Source organism: Argentina anserina, chromosome 4, assembly GCF_933775445.1.
Source record: "Argentina anserina chromosome 4, drPotAnse1.1, whole genome shotgun sequence".
In the NCBI taxonomy this organism is placed as follows: Eukaryota; Viridiplantae; Streptophyta; class Magnoliopsida; order Rosales; family Rosaceae; genus Argentina; species Argentina anserina.
This window is the reverse complement of record NC_065875.1, coordinates 12,824,845-12,844,683: the sequence shown is the minus strand read 5'-3', so window position 1 is coordinate 12,844,683 and position 19,839 is coordinate 12,824,845. Positions and strand designations below refer to the sequence as shown.

Here is a 19,839-nt window from a genome sequence, read left to right as displayed (position 1 = left end):
ATAGCCACCATCCTTTTTTTGTAAGATCATCCATTCGAAACACAATCTGCTCTCCCACTCTCAAAGTTCTTAGCTGTTCTCTGGTGATAGAAAGATGTATCTTTCGAGTTCGTTGAGAGTTCTAGTTAGTAGTGCAACTTTCTAGAACTGTTTAGTCGTTGTATCTTGGGAGACAAGCGCCAAGCATCCTTGCACCGGTAGAGGAGGCGTAAACGTCTTAAGGACTGTGTGGTATCACACACGTCTCGACTAGTTCTTCCATCACCAATCGTTCGGTATTTTGGTTGAATTTCATTTTCGTGTTCTTCGTTATTAGAGTTATAAGTTTAGTTTCTGCTTTATAATTATTTATAATTCAGTTTATTAAATTATATGCAATATATCACTGTTTTTCTAACATTTAATGCCTATATATGTCACATTATCAATTAATAAAGAGTTACGTTATGTTCATGTTATTATTCTAATTTCTATCATACTCAATCATGTGCATCATTTTATATCTTTGATGAATCAGTGTCAACCCTTCTTATTGATAAGATGCACGAATACACATAATGATCCACTCCGGTTGTCAAAAAGATCATCACCTAATACAAAGATAATCTTCTATTATAAGTTTATTCCACTAAATCCTTACAAGTCCCATAAAAATCAAATGATACAGGAATAATACTTAAAAATTTTAAATTGGGAACCCATAGAAAGGGATAAAAAAAAAAAGAGTGGCAGACCCAAATTTTGGAAGAACAGATCATAATTGGGAGTTTAGGACAAGAAACTTTACAATATAATCTTTCCCACTATAAATTCTTCCTTCATTAGGTGTAAAAGCATAGCATCACAGCTCTTGAGCTAGGCTAGGCCGCTAGGGGGTCCGGTTCACACTCACCTACCAGCAAAGCAAAGCATAGCACCTTGATTATGTTGACCGCCCCCCCCCCCAAATTATTTTGACCATTTCTAAATATCCCAAAGTCCACGTAATAGCAATGCTGGAAGAAGGAAAGAGCAGCACCCCACAAAAGAGAGAGAGAGAGAGAGAGAGAGAGCACTTTTTCCTCTACATCAATTTTTTTGGCAACAATCAATTGGTATTTGGAATCCAACAATTTCCAGGAAATCGCTCTTATTAAAAGGGCCGTTTTGGATTGAAGAGAGAGAGAGAGAGAGAGAGAGAGCACCTCATCTCTCATTTCTTAGTGAGATTTCCAGAACAAGAAATAAACAATCAAAAAGACAAACGGCAAGAAGAGAAGGGTGCATTGAATTTTCTATCATCATCGCCCTTCTTTATCTTCTCTCCTCCTCCTCCTCACCTCCTCTTGTGTCTTTATATTTGATTCAAACCCATCATCTTCTTTGTACCAAGACGCTTTCTCTTCACGTTTAGGTGCGGATTTTCTTGGTTTCATTTCTGGGTTTTTGTCATTTCTTGCGTTGAAATATTGTTATATGTGATTTCTGGGTTCTGGGTTGTTGGAAAAGATGGGTTTTATTTATTTATTGAAAGTTGGAATCTTTGAATAGTTTTGTGGTTGTTTATGTGTGTTAGATCAAAGAATGATGGATTGGGAGAGCATGGTTCTGTTGAAACCCAATTGATTTGATCAAGGAAACAATAAGGGTTTAATGAAACTTTATGTGGGTAATACTCTGTTTATGGATTGGGTTTCTTGTAAAGAGGGTTTATTGCTAGTTTTGTTTTGGTAATGATGATATTGTATGGGTTCTTTGAGGCATGTTTCAAGATTGGATTTTTGTTCTTTGAAAGAAAAGATTTGATCTTTCATTTGGTTTTCAATTACGCCTTGCTCGCACAGATTAACATTGTATTTGAAACCTTTTGGTTGATGTATAAAGGAAATTCCTTTACTTCATGAATGATCAGGCATTTTACTTGGACACATTCTGTTTATGTGTATAACATGCAGGACAACGCTTGAAACGAAGCTCTCTTAATGAGTGTATTGTATTGTTGAAGCATTGGCTGTTGTTCTGTGTTTCATATATTGTTTTGGCTCTACCTCTTGTTATCATAATCTTAAATGATCCTGCAGGTCTTCTATATTGTTTTGTTATTGGCGATCTAAAGCTTATTTACTTATATATCATGTCCCTGCATCTTGGCTTTACAGAATTTAAGCTCTGGAATACAGAATGTAGATGTCCTTTGATAGTGTATAATGTCTTCATTTTTCCGGACTTGTAGGATTTTACCAACAGCGGCATGGCCTCACACTCTTCAGAGGAATCTTCTTTAAGGGGGAAGAGGCCACTAACTATAGACCTCAACCATCCAGCTCCATGTGAGGAGGAGGTTCTAAATACCAGATTTACCTTGGGCAATAGCCAACAAGGTCAAGAAGAAGGACATGGTTGGTTAGGACCACAAACTTCAAATGATTGTGTGGTCATTGACGAGGACATTGCTTTCATATCCCCAGTGATATATGCCCAAGTATGAAGATTTTCTTCAAAGATGTTTATAATCACTTATTTTTCATGATTCTCTTCCAAGCATACTTACCTTTTATTTTCTCCTTCCTGTCAGTCCAAGAATAATTCCAGAAGAAACCTTGATGGGAGGGATGTTGTAGCTACCAATACAGAAATGCACAGTGGCCATTCAGGTTTGGTGCTCAGTTCTTAGTCATACATATGTCTGTTATAATTATTGTTTGGACATGATTTATGTGGCCCATTCTATATTGTTCAACATAAACTTGGTGATGGTTAGTTTTCCAATGAAATGGAGGAAACAGAACTGGAATTTTTTATGGCATTATAGAGAGAGCATTATGACTTCATTTGCAGTTTCTTATGTTTTACTGATTCTCTTTCCTTTTGACATTTTATATTTACTAAATGTCCTAGTCAATATTTCAGTTTAAGTTATTACTTGAACTTGAATATATATATATATATATATATATATATATATTTTTTTTTCCTGTGCCTAGTTTTTTAACTCCTGTTTTCAAAGGACAATACTTTTATGCAAGAACTTCTATAAAGGTGGCCTTAAGCCTTCTACTGATTGTGTAATTCTTTTGTTACACTTGGCTTTTATTTGATTGCCTTACATTTTTCATGTTTCTTCAGATTGGGTTGCTCAAATTCCTCAACTTCCCCTTCATTGCCACAAGCGCAAAAGAACTTTACGAAATCAAGCTGTTTTGAATTGGGAGCTTCACTTTAGCTCAGAAGACAGTGACAAGAACAAGGTGATTGGAAGGTTTCATTCATAGTATTTCCTTTGGCAAATGCTGATTTTGTTTTTTTTTTATTGGTATTGATTGGCATTGACTAATATCCTTCTTTTGTTTATCTTAGTAATGAAACCTTCTCAATTGTTTGCCTTCTTTCAGTTAGATGGGGGCAGAAGGTTGTTAGCCTGTATGTTAGATATTTGTAACTGATAATTGTTTCACGAAGTTAATATATCTACATTTGCTTAATAATGAACTAATGATTTATCAATCATTAGGGAAATAAATTTTGGATAGACTTGCCTATTTAACCCTCTGGCCCACGCTTTATCTACTTGAATGTTGGAACTGCAATAGTGAACTACATTGCTTTTAGTAGTTAGTTAGATTGGAAAGAAGTTACTAGAAGCTCAAGTGAATTACACATGAAAGACTTAAGATTTGTAAGTTTAGACATAACATTTGCGTTCCTCAACAAAGGCCATATAGGTCTGTTTGTGGATGAAAAAGTATAATTATGTTTTTAATTCCCACTTACATGTTTTTGCTATGCACATAGGTGGTGAAACAGTTGAATTAGGCAGTAGAGAAGTTCTGGAGAACAGTATAACTGTAGAAACAGTATCTGGTGTATAACTTAGTTTGGACACCTCATCTAGCAATTGACAGTATTTTGACAATTTTACCAGGGCCTACAATTAGTTCCGTGATAATTGGAGCTTTCATTAGCTTCTCACTCTTAACAATTTTTTTTAAAGAAAATTTTGGAAGACTGTCAGCGTTTGAAACTAAACACTGGATTGTTTTAATGCAGATAGAGGAAGTACCTTCTACTCAACTTCCCGAGAGCACACCACCTCAAGAGATACCTTCTTTCAGCTGCCCAATATGTTTGGGCCCTTTAAGTGAAGAAACATCAACGAAGTGTGGTCACATCTTCTGCAAGATGTGTATTGAAGCATCAATAAAAGTTCAGCACAAATGCCCAACTTGTCGTAAGAAGCTTAGAATGAAAGATACCATCAGGGTGTACCTTCCTACCAAATGATTGCAGAGTAAGTCACCATCTCAAATATTCATACTCCCATTTATATGCTAGAGAATAGTAGAACAGTAAGCTGGGTTGGGTTTATTGAACATTTTTAATCGTTAGTGTCAACAGATTGAATGTTTTCTTTAGAGTATATATGCTAGAGAATGGTAGAACAGTAAGCTGGGTTGGGTTTATTGAACATTTTTAATCGTTAATGTCAACAGATTGAATGTTTTCTTTAGAGTATATTTGCTAGAGAATGGTAGAACAGTAAGCTGGGTTGGGTTTATTGAACATTTTTAATCGTTAGTGTCAACAGATTGAATGTTATCTTTAGTGTTAACCTTGACATTCAAGATGTGACCTGTCATAAAGTAGTAGCCAGTAGATGAACCTTGTGTCTTAGAGACATAAACTTAAAACTAGCTTGGTATTTCGATCAAGTTTTGATATATGTATGAAAGTGCTTGTAGCAAGATACTTAAGTTCACAAGTTTAATCTTTGTCCTTATTCTTCTTTGATTTAGAGCTAACGAATGACTCCTTTTGCATGCAGGCGGTTAGGTATCAACATTGGGTAAAAGATATAACTTTTGTCAAAGCTTGCACAAGATGTATGGGGCGTATTGTTTTGTTGGGGCTCTGCTAGTTCTAGATCTTATAGGTTAGCTAGCTCAGGCATGTGTAAAGTTCAGAATTATAAAATCTTCTAATCATTGGGCTTTTGTCAAACTGGTTCCTAGAGACCCTCAGGCATTGCACTTTGATGTTCCCTCAAGCATTAATGTGTGGTGCTAGTATAATTCTTTCCTTGATTTGTAGGTTATGTAACATTTGATTCAAATTGGACAAATACGCTTTCTCCACTGTTTTGGCTCGACCAAAATAGTGAGAAAATGTTTGTATCAATATGTACTCTTCTTTGAAACATTTCTAATAGAAAAGAAAACACCTCTAGCCTTTGTTACTTGCTTGTTTTCGAACTAATCACTTTCTAGAAGTGAGCTTCTGGCAACAGGACTGGGCATTAATTATTTGTAAGTTGGGGTTCGTCTTGCGACATTGTTCGTACTGATGCTTGCCAGAGCCATTACGCAGTAATGCCTTGGTGAATAGAATAGAATTCAGTGTACCGATTAGTTATTGGACGGCAAAACTAATTTCTCGCGAAAACGTTTGTACTACTGTTTTGTAAAATGAGTTATTACAGGTAGCTAAACCCTAAACCCTAAACAGTTGGCACAAATTGCTATTACTTCTCACTCTAAAAGAACCAAGCTTTATTCTTTTGGTTTTGGGTAACCCATTGGCAACTCTTAGAAGATCGTTGAGTTATCATGGTGGGTAACACCATCTTGTCTTTGTGCCACAAAGACACAACCTTTAACCATTTGAGGCAAATTCACTCACTCCTCATTACCCTTGGGCCTTCAGAAAACGCTTGCTTGTTTCCCAAGCTTCTGAATTGCATTGCACCCACCTCTAAGCCTAGCCATTTAAGCTATGCTTCCTTCCTCATTGACCATGTACAAGCACCACCCACCACTCAACTATGGAACTCCTTCATCAGTGCATTTTCCAAGACCTCAGAGCCTCACAGGTCCCTTGTTTCGTATTCTACAATGCGCCGAAATGGGGTTGTTCCAAACCAGCACACATTCCCATTGCTGCTCAAGGCGTTTCCCAAGCTGAAACATACAGACCCGTTTCAGTATTATGGTCAGACAATCAAGTTTGGATGGAATATGGAGCAGTTTGTTGTGAATACGTTTATATCTGTGTTGTTTGGCTGTGGGTACTTGGAGGCTGCACACCAGGTGTTTGTTGAAAGTACTGTGAAGGATGTGGTTGCTTGGACGGTGTTGGCTGATGGGTTTCTCAAATATGGTCGTGGTTTGGAAGCAATGAGGTGTTTTGTGGAGATGAGATTGGAGGGGATTAGGTTCGATGAGAGGACTGTTGTCAGTGCTCTTTGTGCTGCTGGAATGGTGGGTGATGAACGGTTTGGGCGGTGGGTTCATGAGTTTTATGTGGAAACAGGCAGGGTGAAATGGGATGACTATGTTGGTAGTGCTCTTGTTGATATGTACATGAAGTGTGGCTGTCATGACGACACTCAGAAAGTGTTTGATGCCATGCCGAGTAGAAATGTGGTGTCTTGGAGTGCGTTGCTAGCTGGTTATGTGCAGTGTGAGAAATTTAGAGATGCATTGCTTGTCTTGAAATGTATGGTTTTGGAAAATGTCAAGCCTAACCAATCTACATTGTCGAGTGCGCTCACCTGTTGTGCGCACCTAGGGGCATTGGATCAAGGAAAGTTGATCCATGGCTATATGTATAGGCATCAAGTACAAGTGAACACGTTTCTTGGAACAGTGTTAGTAGATATGTATGCTAAGTGTGGGTGCATTGATAAGGCTCTATCTGTTTTCAGCAAACTGCTCAGCAAGGATGTATTTATATGGACTGCTATGATTAATGGGTTGGCATCACATGGGGATGCTTTAGGGGCTTTGAACTTCTTTTCGCTGATGTTAGAGAGTGGAGTTCAACCGAATGAAGTAACCTTCATGGCTGTTCTTAGTGCCTGTGCTCATAGAGGCCTTGTCGAAGAGGGACGCAAAACGTTTAAATCAATGAAGCAAGTTTTCCATTTGGAGCCATATATAGATCACTACGGATGTATGGTCGATTTACTTGGCAGGGTCGGGTACTTGGAGGAAGCCAGACAAATGATTGAGGAAATGCCAATGGTGCCGACAGCTTATATATGGGGAGCTTTCCTTAATTCCTGTGTGATTCATAAGAATTTTGAGCTAGGTGAACTTGCAGGGAGTCATTTGATCAAGCTAGATTCCAATCACGGTGGTGGACACTACGTACTTTTGGCGAATTTGTATTCAAAATGGAAGAAATGGAAAGTAGCTGCTGGCATTAGGAAGCTCATGAAAGGGAAAGGTGTTGAAAAAATACCAGGTTGTAGCTGGATAGAAGTCAATGGTGCAATGTTCGAGTTCGCAGCGTTTGACAAATCACATTCTGAATCAGATCGTATATATCTGATGTTGGAAAACATGCTTTTGCAGTTGAGACTCTCTGGTTATGTCCCCGACACTAACCTACTAGCATCTTGACTTTGCTGAGATCTCATACATAAGTATCATACACTAAATCCCAAATCTCAAGCATTGACGAGGATATTCAGCTTTGGACTTTGTTGCATTGTGAGAAAATAACAGTTGCTGCATCATTTGTCCGGCTTTTTCTCAAGTTGATTTAACTTGGACAGATGCCAATAGGTCTTATAGACTATTCCAGACTTGAATATGAGGATTTGTATTGATTGTTTGATGAATTGTTACAAAGCTTTGCTATCTATTTATAGGAGAGTTGGAGAATATTAGCACTAATCCTAATGATTAATCCTAGTTGTTGACACACCATGAGTAACATGGTTATGCTTTATCTAGCTATTCCAACTCATTCTAACACTCCCCCTCAAGTTGGCGCATACATATCAACCATGCCCAACTTGCTAAGTGAGTCATAAAAGACCTTTTAGACACTCATTTTGTGAGTATATCCGCAAGTTGCTCTTCTGTAGGAACAAACGGAAAACAAATGATCTTGGCGTCTAACTTCTCCTTTATAAAGTGACGATCAACCTCTATATGTTTTGTACGATCATGCTGCACATGATTCTGTGAAATATCAATAGCTGTCTTGTTGTCACAGTACAACTGTATAGCACACTTAGGCTTAACACCCAAATCTTGTAGCAAATTCCTAAGCCACAATAACTCGCACACTCCTTGAGCCATTCCTCTGTATTCTGCTTCAGCACTAGATCGAGCTACCACATTTTGTTTCTTACTCCTCCACGTAACAAGATTACCTCCAACAAATGTAAAGTACCCTGATGTCGACCTTCGATCCGTAATATTTCCAGCCCAGTCTGCATCTGTGAAGCCACAAATCTCAAGGATATTGTTGTGATTAGAAAACATTACTCCTCTCCCTGGAGCTGACTTTAAGTACCTCAAAATCCTCACAACAGCATCCATGTGATCCACGCTCGGATTATGCATGAAGTGACTCACTACACTTACTGCATACGCGACATCTGGCCTGGTATGTGACAAATAAATCAGGCGTCCAACTAGCCTCTGATAACGAGTTTTGTCAGTGGGCACTTGATCTGGGTACTCTGCTAACCGATGGTTCTGCTCAATAGGAGTATTAATTGGAGTGCAATCTAGCATACTTGTCTCTGTTAGCAGATCAAGAATGTACTTCCTCTGACACAGATAGATTCCATCACTTCCCCGGGCTACCTCAATGCCCAAGAAGTACTTGAGTGTACCTAGGTCCTTCATCTCAAACTCTGTGGCTAGCTGTTTCTGTAATCTATCCATCTTAATAGTATCATTACCAGTAACTACCATATCGTCAACATATATAATTAAGGCTGTTACATTCCCTTGTTGGTGTTTGAGAAATAATGTATGGTCTGAATTACTTTGTATGTAGCCAATTTTCCTCATGAATTGTGAAAATCTTCCAAACCAAGCACGAGAAGATTGTTTAAGACCATATAAAGACTTTCTCAATCTGCATACAAAGTTATCTGGAGAAGCTACCACATATCCAGGAGGAATATCCATATACACTTCCTCTGTAAGTTCTCCATGAAAGAATGTATTTTTAACATCAAACTGTCTAAGTGGCAAGTTTAAGGTAGCAGTAAAAGAGAGCAATACCCGAATAGTGTTCATCTTTGCAACATGTGCAAATGTCTCATCATAGTCTATGCCATATGTTTGGGTGAACCATTTTGCTACTAGGCGTGCTTTATACCGGCTCACCGACCCATCTGGATTATGCTTCACTGTAAACACCCAACGACATCCCACTGCCTTCTTGCCATATGGTGAAGATACAAGCTCCCAAGTATTGTTCTTCTGTAATGCTTCCATCTCTTCTTCCATCGCTTTCCTCCATTTTGGATCTCCCAATGCATCCTGCACTTTCCTAGGTATTGATACAGCAGAAATTTGATTCACAAATGATTCATATGACTTAGACAATCTTTTGGTAGACATAAAGTTTGCCACATGATACTTAGCTTTAGCCTGAAGGGTAGGTTTATATTTTTTTGTTGGCTGACCCCGAGTATACCTATGTGGTAGGACATATTTTCTACTATTAGCTTCACAAATATTTGCCCCAATAGAATGACTAACCTCAAATGAGTGATCTTCTGTACCAGGGAAACGTTGGTCAGGGGTATAAACAACAGTAGGCGAGGTCGGAGGGGCAGTTGTGCTGTCAGCTTCTGGGACCTGAATCTCTGGAGTGACTATACCAGAATCATCTGGTGGTGCATGTGTAGCTGATATATCATTAATCTCAATCGAACCTGGCACCATATCTCCTGACTGACTTGTCTCCCCCTCTTCATGATACAACTCTTCAAAATATGAATTCTCCCCCTGAAGAGCAGTATCAGAAGACGTGAAATAGCTCATGTCCTCAAAGAAAGTAACATCCATAGTGACATAATACTGTCTGGTAGGTGGATGATAGCACCTGTACCCTTTCTGATGTCCACTGTATCCAACAAACACACATTTAAGTGCTCGGGCATCCAACTTAGACCTCTGATGTTTTGGAAGATGGACAAAAATAACACAACCGAAAACACGGGTGGGAAGATTATAAAAGGAGGGTAAGGAAACATGGGAGGCAAGCACCTCATATGAAACTTTGCCTCCAAGGACACGGGATGGAAGACGATTAATGAGGTGAGCAGAAGTTAGGACAACATCACCCCAAAGGTATTTAGGCATATGGGCACTAAAGAGAATACACCGGGCCATATCAAGTAAATGACGATTTTTTCTTTCGGAAACGCCATTCTGCTCAGGTGTGTAAGGACACGTTGTTTGATGAACAATTCCATGTGCGTTAAAGAATTCCTGAACGACATGATTCACATATTCCCCCCCCCCATTATCAGAACAAAGAATTTTAATTGTGGCATTATATTGTGTTTGGACAGTGGTATAGAAGGCTTGAAAAGCCGAAAAAACCTCATTTTTGGTTTTCAGAAGAATAATCCACGAAAGACGTGTGCAATCATCAATAAATGACACATAATACTGCATTCCTGACACAGTAGACTCTTTGGAGGGCCCCCAAACATCAGAATGAATTAATTCAAAAGGAAGAGTAGGTTTATGAGAAGTACTAGGGGAATAAGTAGATTGATGACTCTTGCCCAAAACACATGTTTCACAACGAAAAACTGACTCATCCACACCAAGAAACAAAGTAGGCATGGATGTTTTCATAACACTAAAAGATGGATGCCCCAAGCGACGATGCCATAACCAAACTTCACTTAGCTTATCAGAAGTGGAGAGCAAAGCGATCCGGGACGGTGCCCCTGGTTTCTTCCATGCATACGTCTGATCCAGATGAAACAACCTGCCCCTTAGATACCCCCGACCAATTAACTCCCAGATGAGAAGATCCTGAAATATCACATACATGGGAAAAAATGTCACAAAGCACTTGGCTTCAGTATTTAATTGTGGGACAGATATCAAATGATGAGATAAAGCAGGTACATATAGCACATTGTGAAGTTCTATTGTGGGAGTAATACAAACTGACCATTTCCCCAATACGGGGAATGCATCACCATTAGCATTAGTAACATATGGTACTGGTGGAGGAGATAAGATAGTAAAGTAAGATTTGTCATAAGTCATATGATCAGACGCATCAGAATCAATAATCCATGTATCAAAACCAACAAAGTGAGAAATATGTAAAGCCATACCAATCTTACCACGACCAGCTATTGATGCTGTGGGTGTTGCTCCTTCTGCTGTATGATGATCATGTCCAACCACACCATAGATATCTGGTTCCGGGACTAATTGAATAGCTGCTTTCACCTTAGGACGATAATTAGGCCTCTGGGGTCTAAGGTGTGGATACAATTTCCAACAGGTTGCACGAGCATGGTTTGTATCATGGCAATAAGAGCAAGGAGGGCGAGGCTGATTCCCGAAGCCTGGTGGTGGTCCGCGCTTATGGAGTGCAGCTGAAGTGGATGGCTGAAGGGATGGTGTTGGAGATGTAGCCTGAACAGTGAGGCTAGAAACTTCAACTTGTGTCTTATGAAGACTTTCTTGCTGAGACTCATCCTTACGGATAAATGTGAAAGCTGTGATCAGGCTAGGAGGTTCGGTCTTTCTGAGTAGCTCGCTTTTCGCACTGTTATGCTTTGCATCAAGACCTTTCAAGAAATGGTGAACTCGCTCAAGCTCCTTCTCTTTTTGGTACCAAAAAATATGCTCCTGATTCTTGATCATGCAAGGACAAATATTCTTGATCACATCAATCTCAGCCCAAATATTCTTCAGTTTAGTAAAATATTGCGCCACCGGTTGCCCATCCTGGTGCATTGCAAAGGCTGTGCACATTAACTCATGAACCTGTATAAAATCAGAGTCATTAGTAAATAGGACTTCCAATGTCGTCCATATTGCATGCGCGGTATCACATTCTGCTACCAGGTCAAGTATCTCTTCATTCATGGCTTTGAACAAGACAGACATTACAAGGCCATCATCATCGTCCCATTTAGTGTAGGCAACAACCGCATCTGCATTGGGAGCCTTAGTGACGCCGGTTACATGTCCTATTTTGTGCATTCCTCGGAGATGGGCTGTCATAATTTTCTTCCATTTACGGAAATTGGCCCCATTAAGTTTGGCTCCTCCAAAAGAACCACTGTTAGAATTCTTGACAGAGACTTCAAATTTCTGAATATCATTGACCTGAGAACTCTCGTCTTCGTCTCCATAACCCATTGTAAATCAAGTCAAATCACAAATCAATAATAATGCAGCGGAAACAAAAAACTGATAGGAACCTGCCTCGGTGAACAAGCACTGTCGATGAAAAAACACTGAAAAAAGGCAGCAGAAAAAAGGGGCGGGCCGGTTCTCGGGTCGGATCACGGGTTAGATCGCGGGTCGGAGCTCGGGTCGAATTGCGGGTCCGATCTTGGGTCGGGTCTCGGGGTTAATAAAAAACCCCTATTTGCTTTCGAAATCAACACAATTGGAACCGGTCGAGGAGGACTTCCGGGTCGCGCTGCTGCTACTGCCGGCGAGGAGGCGATGACGGTGGGAGGCGGGGCTCAGGTCGGCGCTGCTGCTACTGCCGGCGAGGAGGCGATGACGGTGTGGAGGCGGGGCTCAGGTCGGCGCTGCTGCTGCGTCGGAAAGGAAGCGACGACGGGGTCGGCGCTGCTGCTGGAGGATTTCCGGGTCGCGCTACTGCTGCTGCCGGCGAGGAGGCGACGACGGTGTGGATTTCCGGGTCGGAGCACCGGGGCTCGGGTCGGCGCTGCTGCTGCGTTGGCAAGGAAGCGATGACGGGGTCGGCGCTGCTGCTGAGGTGGATCACCCGGTCTCGGGTCGTCCTGCTGCTGCGTCGGCAATGGGGGGGACGACGGAGCTGAGGTCGGACCGAGGGGAGGCACGGGCACGCCGATCCGGATGATTTGAAGCGGCGTCGGAGGTCGGACCGAGGGCAGTGGAACCGGAGGAGGCGACGGCAGAGAGCAGAGGCAGTGTTACTACTTATCTGGACGTCTAGCAAAAACACCTACGCCAGACAGGAGAAAAAAAAGTGGAGCAAATTTGCAACCAACCAAGTATGTGGCTCTGATACCAACTTGAATATGAGGATTTGTATTGATTGTTTGATGAATTGTTACAAAGCTTTGCTATCTATTTATAGGAGAGTTGGAGAATATTAGCACTAATTTTAATGATTAATCTTAGTTGTTGACACACCATGAGTAACATGGTTATGCTTTATTTAGCTGTTCCAACTCATTCTAACATCCAGATCTCTTGGGGGGATTTCAAATCCCAGTTCAAAATGGCTCAAAATTACTTATTATCGCTCTGGTAGTCAAATTGCATTGAGAAACAAAGATGACCAGTCTATGACTGCTGCTTGAGACTTTGACGTTTCTGTTCTAAATGCTCTTTTCAGTCACGTAAATCTAAAATTCACATATTTTTATCTTTACTAGATACTATAAAGTAGACATTAAAAAATTTCATCAAATTATGAACTTCTGAATATACTCACATATTACTTTTGAATATATTTATATTACTTCACTGACAAACAAATTATCAAGAGTAACATGACCAATATTTTAAATAGATCAATTGATAAATATTTTTTTTTCAAATTTTAACTACCCACTTTCTTACATAGATAACTACATATTTTCTTTTCTCGTGCCTATCAAACAACATGTTAATAGACCGAAATGTAATTGAAGAATAGTTTTCACACCAAAAGATAAGAATTCGAAGAAGAGACTAACTCGCATCGTCTCTCATTCAAGTCAATTCATGAATTTCTTCATTCCAAGTAAGTTATACCATCACTCACTTCAGGTTATATAACTTTCACCCTTAACAGAGTTCTTAAAGTCATGCCATCCTCCTAAAAGTTTACGCACCTATAAACCTTCTTTAAGACAAAGGATCCTGCAACATAAGCAAAGTCCATGCTATCAGTTATCGGTATTTTACAACGATTGACATAATTTAGTTGAAGCGATCGATATTAAAGGCATTTTAAACAAATAACCAAATTTATTCAAACCATAACACATCGACCAAAATTAGGCTATCTTAAATTTTAGTTCCAAGAAAAATTTATCGAAAACATATTTCTGCAGGCCTCATTGGGAAAAAGAAAACCCGACCCGAGCCCATGAGGGGATCTCTCTTTTTTTCAAAAACTGGTGCGGCTTTACGTTACAGAACGGGGGAGGAAGAGCGGGAAGAAGGAAGAAGGAAGAAGAAGAAGAAGCGAGAAATAGGAAAGTGACAATGAGAAGGCGAGAAGGCAGTGAAACGGAAAAACCCAAAACAAAATTCCAAAAAAAAAAAAAAAAAAAAAAACTGTTGAGGCGCTGCAGTTAATTTTAAACAGAGACACCACCTTCTCAATGGTAAGTTTGCTGCTGCCCTATTCATTTCGTTTCCCAAAATTTGCTTTCTTTTCGTTTTCCAATTTCAAGAAACTCTACCCACACCATTCATATCACCAGACGTTTCTCTTATTAAACTCAGACACTCCCACTATTCATTCACATTGGCCTTTTCTTTTGTCTCTCTCTCTCTTTCTGTCTAGAGATTCATGTAAGCAGAAGGTATGGCTTGCTCTTGTAATCTTGTTGTTGTTTGACTTGTTTCTCACTTCTTACTTTGTTATGTAGTGAATTTGGTTATTTTCCTTACATGGTCTTTTGCGTTGGTTCTTGTTTTGTCTTCTGTTTTAGTTTTGGGGTTTATATTTTGGATTATAGGATTTTGATATATTGCATATTATTTGAATGGTTTCTTGGACTGGATGCTCTGTTTGGATGACCAATTTGTTATTTGTAGAAGAGAGAAATATTAGAACCCTGAAGCATGTTTTGATATGGGTTTGTGAAACAGGGTTTTGTCATGATTTGGTGATTTTGTTTTCTTAATGTAAAGTTTTTGTTCTTTTTTTGTTTTGTTTCTGAGCGGGTGGAGATTTGACTCAGAGAGAAGGATTAAGGAGCCAGCTAAATTATTAGGATGCTTTTATAATTTGAATGCTTTCTCATTTTAAAAAATCAGAAAGGGGTTTGAAGATTTTTGAAAAGTGATTGTTCTTGCAGTTTTGTTTGAGAATTGAGACCCTTTGTCCTCATTCGAGCTTTAAATTGAACCAAAGTTAGTGCTGCTTACATACATATCAGGAAGACTCTGGTGGTCATCTGATTATATGAAATTTGTTTATGGTGAGCTATCTAATAAGATTGTTTTGGACCTTATTCCTGTTTTGGATTCTCAGGGTTGTACTTTGATGAATAATGAATCAGCTTCTTAGCATGAGCATTGGAGGATCATGTTACTATGAACAAATAAATGAGAATGAGGCTGAAAGAGTGAGAAAATTGGCAAGATCAATTGATTTGGACCTTAACAATCCACCTCCTTGTGAGAATGTGGCTCTAGCTGCTCCTTTGGATGTCCGGCCTCAACAACAATCTCCGGATTCTCCTGATGATGAATGTTTTATCATATCACCAGGGAATTTTGAAGAGGTATGATTTATGTTATTAATCCTAAAATCTTATATGTGAATGCTTATAGTTCATAGTTTTGCAAATGTTGCAGAGTTATAGCTGTTTTAAATGTCCAGAATTGCATATAGGCTTTGAGATTTGTTGTTTTTTTTTTATAACACTAAATCTTATACAATCTCATTTTAGGCCGTGAATAATTCTCAGAGAAATCCCTCTCGCAGAGTGAGAAGCAATATAGAAGAATTTACTGAAGGTAAATAATTATGTTTATGTGCATTTGTTATATAATCGGTTACTGGCACCTTGCACTATATTCTCCACATTCTTCCATTTAGATCAAATCTATGCAGTTACGAAGTTACTTGCTCATTAATATATCTTTTTTTTTTGTTGGTACTTCCAGTAGTTGGTGTTGCACAATCGTTTGATCTCTTATCAGCAGACCTGATAGCCTGGGGTATCTCCTTTGACAGACTTGACACTGTCGACAGAGTGATTTCCTCGAATGATGAAGTTCTTAACAGAACCGAAGATATTGTAAGAAGCTTCCGTTTCTTAATATAATTTTCCTCGCTTTAGTATATTCACTTATTTATTAGCCTTATACAGAGCAGCAAATTGACTGTTTTGCTGCATTTGAGATGAAAAGTGTGACACAATTACCAACTTATTACTTAAACATACATGCAGTAGGCATAAAATGCAAACACTATAGGTTCAAAATTGTATGTGCGAATACCAGCATATGGCCTTGACAAGGATTCTGATTCAGTTATGGACAAAATATTGAAGACAACGTCTCTTTTTTCCACCTACTTGTTTAAAATCTACAATTGCTTGAATTCCTGTATTTTTCTTGCTGAAAATTGTAGGACATTATATGTAAAAGATTTATGTTTTGTCACTTGAATACAGCAGTTTCCTTGAAATATGTCTTCTTTGCATTTCATTGTAGAGCCATAGAGTTTTGATCCAGCATCTTTGTTCAGATGTCAATTGTAATTATATATATGGCGTACCTGTTAAAATAGAATTTTTGCAGTTTGTAATGTTGATAGCCCCTTCTCCCTTAGGCTTCTACTCGTAGTCTTAAGCAGATATTTACATCGATATTGCATTGTTTGTTTTTTATCGCTGTTCAAGTCATGACATTTTGAATGTCTTTCTGGTTCCAGGTTCCTCGCTACCACTCATCATCCTCCTATGGTTCACACTTCACATATCAATGACCATACCTGATTTTATTTGGAACTTTTCTTATTTATATTACTGGAAGCTCATTTTTTCTTATCCTTTCTACCACTCTCAGTAGTCTTTCACACTCATATATCTGGGCTGTTATGGGATTTTAGATTGTACAAATTCATTCTTTGTGCATCTTTATTTGAATATTAAATTATTCTTACTAAGAAGCCTCGTGCTGCACTTTTGAACAGCTCTGTTTATGTACGAAGGTAATAATTACGCAAAGATATGCAAAGTTTTGGGAACTAAACTTTAGAATTTTTTTTTCGCAGGCAACCAGTATCCCCTTGGCTCCGATAGAGCCTCCGGGTGAGGCTGAGGCACCTGCGTTATCTTGTATAATCTGCATGGGCCAACTGGTTGAAGAAACATCAACGAAGTGTGGCCATATCTTCTGCAAGACGTGTATTGAGAAAGCAATAGCTACTCAGCACAAATGCCCCAACTGTAGGCGTAAACTTAGAAAACGAGACATCTTCAGAGTCCACCTTCCATACACCAGTTGAATTAAACTTTATTTCCTAATTACAAAATCTCTAGATGCTGTATCTTTGTTGTGTTGTTGCTTATGGTGCATCTCAAAATTCCAAAGGCAGATTGTTACATGCCTAGCCATACAGGGTCTGCCATACTTTTTCGGACATCATTATTGTATGGTTCTGCTGACCTTTGCTAATAGGCTTCTGGTTGAAAGCATCTTTATCAATTTTTTTTTCTATAAAGCCAATCACAGTTACTGAGCCTTTCATAAAAAGTTTTAGTTCAGTTTTTCTCATGGCTTGAATGTTTTTGTTTTATGAATCAATTACATTTCTATATAGCAAAACCCTCTTCCTTTGTACTTTGTATGAATCAAAGTATTTACTTAATTTTTAAGCCTATCTCTTATAAGCCACGACATAAACTTAATGCTCTAAGCAATGCACTTGATTACTATGGATTGCTGACAATGAGCGACCAAATTACAAGAACGCAGTTACTAGATATAACAGTGAAAGTAGTCATATATTACAACTCAACATATCACAGACAATAATGCTGCAAATGAAGAAGTCTTCGCTGATCTTCACTTCCAACCTCCCCTACAGGGAATGGCAGAGAAGACCTTAATTTAAATTCAAATTTCAAGCGAGTCTATATATATGCACTATGTAACAAGACTGCTAGTATTATTTGAAAATGTAACAGGTAGCTTATCTGCTGCTTCATTTTCTAACTAAACTGGGAGCATGTGATTTTTCTTCAGGACCACTTTCAAAGGGCTCTCTGTCTCCGGCTCTTTAATATTGCTTCACATTCTCGTTTGATATTATAAATTCATTATTGCTTTCTCTTGAGTCTGGAGCGATGTCACCAAGACAATGAGTCAGAATCATCCCCTCAGATTCTATGGAGTTTGCTCATAAACTCAGGTGATTTTAAATTTACGCCCTCCTTTTTTTTATTCTAATTTCTAAAATTCATAACAATTTTCTCGCTGTGAACATATCTGAATAAGCAGGCTGTCTTAAAACCGTTTATCTCAAATGAGCAGGCTATCTTAAAATGTTGGAACTTAGAACCAATACTGCAACTGCCGGTCTTTAATCGATAGGATTTCCATTTTAAGCATTGTCTTACAAATATGGTTGCCTTAATCTCCATATTGTTAACTAGTATGATTGAAAGATGGCCCAAAGTTTTCTTTTCCACCAAAATGGTGTTTCATGAAGCCAAAATAATCAACATGCTACTAGATTCCATATTCCATTTCTGATCATTTCACATTGCAGTGGATGATAACAGAAGTGCAGGACAGAATTCTTAAGCATGCCAAATACCAGTGCCATCTTGTAGTTTCACAGAGCAACAAGTCATATTTAGCCGATGGAGATAGTTGACCATCACATGGCAGCAGAATGTACCTGATCTGCCTCATATCAGTCACATATACATCAAGGGTATCCTTCAAGACTTCGGCAGATGATGGAAAGGCCTTATTTGAGAATGCAAAACAGAACAAATGATATTCATTAACTAGCTACTATCAAAAAGCTTACACATATTTCGATTATTGGGTAAGAGTGTGTCATAAGAAATTGATATATTCGTACCTAAAAATTGGTACTAGCTAGATTCAGCTCGATCAGTGATTTTCTTAAATTTTGTTGATGGACCAGGTTCCCCATCATGATCACAGTGCTCAACGCCTCGTTTGGTACTACTGCTTCCTAATAGTACTAATGCTGTTGATCCAGTTGCAGCTGCTGCTTTGTCAAAACCACAATCCAAATCCACTTCCGGAGTACTCACGTTGCTCTTCCTAACTCTCGTGTTTGCTGAGTCGTCGTCGTCGTCGTCGACATCATCATCATCATCAGGCACATTAGCCAGGTGGACTCCACAGCTTTTGAATAGATAACCCTCACCATCCTCGGCGGTAAAGCTAACTCGACACAAATAAGGCATCCATGGATCACTCTTTTTATCCACTTCTTTCTTGCAGCCGACCTCCAATGGAATATATTTCATGGCTGTGTTACTGTTTCACAAAAAAAAAACACGACGATGTGTCGCACATGTCTTCTTCAAGGTCATCCTCATTCTCGCGGACGTTCATGGGTACGTCATTGATTGTAATGCGGAAATGAAGAGTACAATAACCAGGACCAGAATTATCTGGTGTACCTTCAAAAACAGCGGAAACAACAAACCCACTCTTCCATTTCAAACTCGTAGGGATTTCAATCCAAAGTTCGCATATATCATCACAGTCAAGAACACAGTCAACTTCATCTTCACGGCAGTCGAACAACTCTGGAACTTCACTTCCTGGAAGTATAACCTCAAACGCAGATTTCTGATGTACCTGTTGTACAAAGATATGAATAATAAGTGCCATAGAAAAGAAATTAAAGTTGTTATTGGCACACACTCACACATGTTATAATGTGTGTGTGAGAGAGAGAGAGAGAGAGAGAGAGAGAGATAGTTTAGACAAGACCTGATTCAGTACTAATGCCTTGGCCATCTGCGACCGGAGGTTCTTCCATCCACTTAGTTGAGGTTCACCTCATATTTGTTAAAGGCAAGTGATCACCTCATATTTTGTCAAATTGGATGCAAGAATTTTCGATCTGCGACACCAAATCATTCAGTTCTACTGCAACTGCCATCTTTGACTTAGCGTCGAAGTC

The 19,839-nt window shown here is 39.0% G+C and overlaps 3 protein-coding genes across 3 annotated transcripts in view; 2 read left to right on the top strand and 1 right to left on the bottom strand.

Annotated features, from left to right (window-relative positions):
• The window catches only part of LOC126790134 (beta-galactosidase 9-like), a 73,926-nt gene that overhangs the window by 25,552 nt on the left and 28,535 nt on the right, over positions 1–19,839 (bottom strand).
• LOC126790144 (E3 ubiquitin-protein ligase BRE1-like) lies at positions 1,050–5,202 on the top strand. Its single transcript, XM_050516288.1, has 6 exons — positions 1,050–1,393; positions 2,213–2,461; positions 2,555–2,633; positions 3,106–3,227; positions 4,027–4,267; positions 4,802–5,202. Exons 2-5 carry the CDS (start codon positions 2,231–2,233, stop codon positions 4,258–4,260), a joined length of 666 nt encoding a protein of 221 aa, XP_050372245.1. The 5' UTR covers positions 1,050–1,393; positions 2,213–2,230; the 3' UTR covers positions 4,261–4,267; positions 4,802–5,202.
• LOC126790138 (pentatricopeptide repeat-containing protein At1g50270) lies at positions 5,583–7,421 on the top strand. Its single transcript, XM_050516283.1, has one exon. It carries the CDS (start codon positions 5,583–5,585, stop codon positions 7,377–7,379), a length of 1,797 nt encoding a protein of 598 aa, XP_050372240.1. The 3' UTR covers positions 7,380–7,421.

Excerpts from the sequence above, each read along its gene's own strand:
- LOC126790138 (XM_050516283.1), top strand. The coding sequence starts at position 5,583 with ATGGTGGGTAACACCATCTTGTCTTTGTGCCACAAAGACACAACCTTT.
- LOC126790144 (XM_050516288.1), top strand. The coding sequence starts at position 2,231 with ATGGCCTCACACTCTTCAGAGGAATCTTCTTTAAGGGGGAAGAGGCCA. Across the intron at positions 2,462-2,554 it reads CCCCAGTGATATATGCCCAA|TCCAAGAATAATTCCAGAAG; the intron begins GTATGAAGATTT and ends CCTTCCTGTCAG. Across the intron at positions 2,634-3,105 it reads AATGCACAGTGGCCATTCAG|ATTGGGTTGCTCAAATTCCT; the intron begins GTTTGGTGCTCA and ends ATGTTTCTTCAG.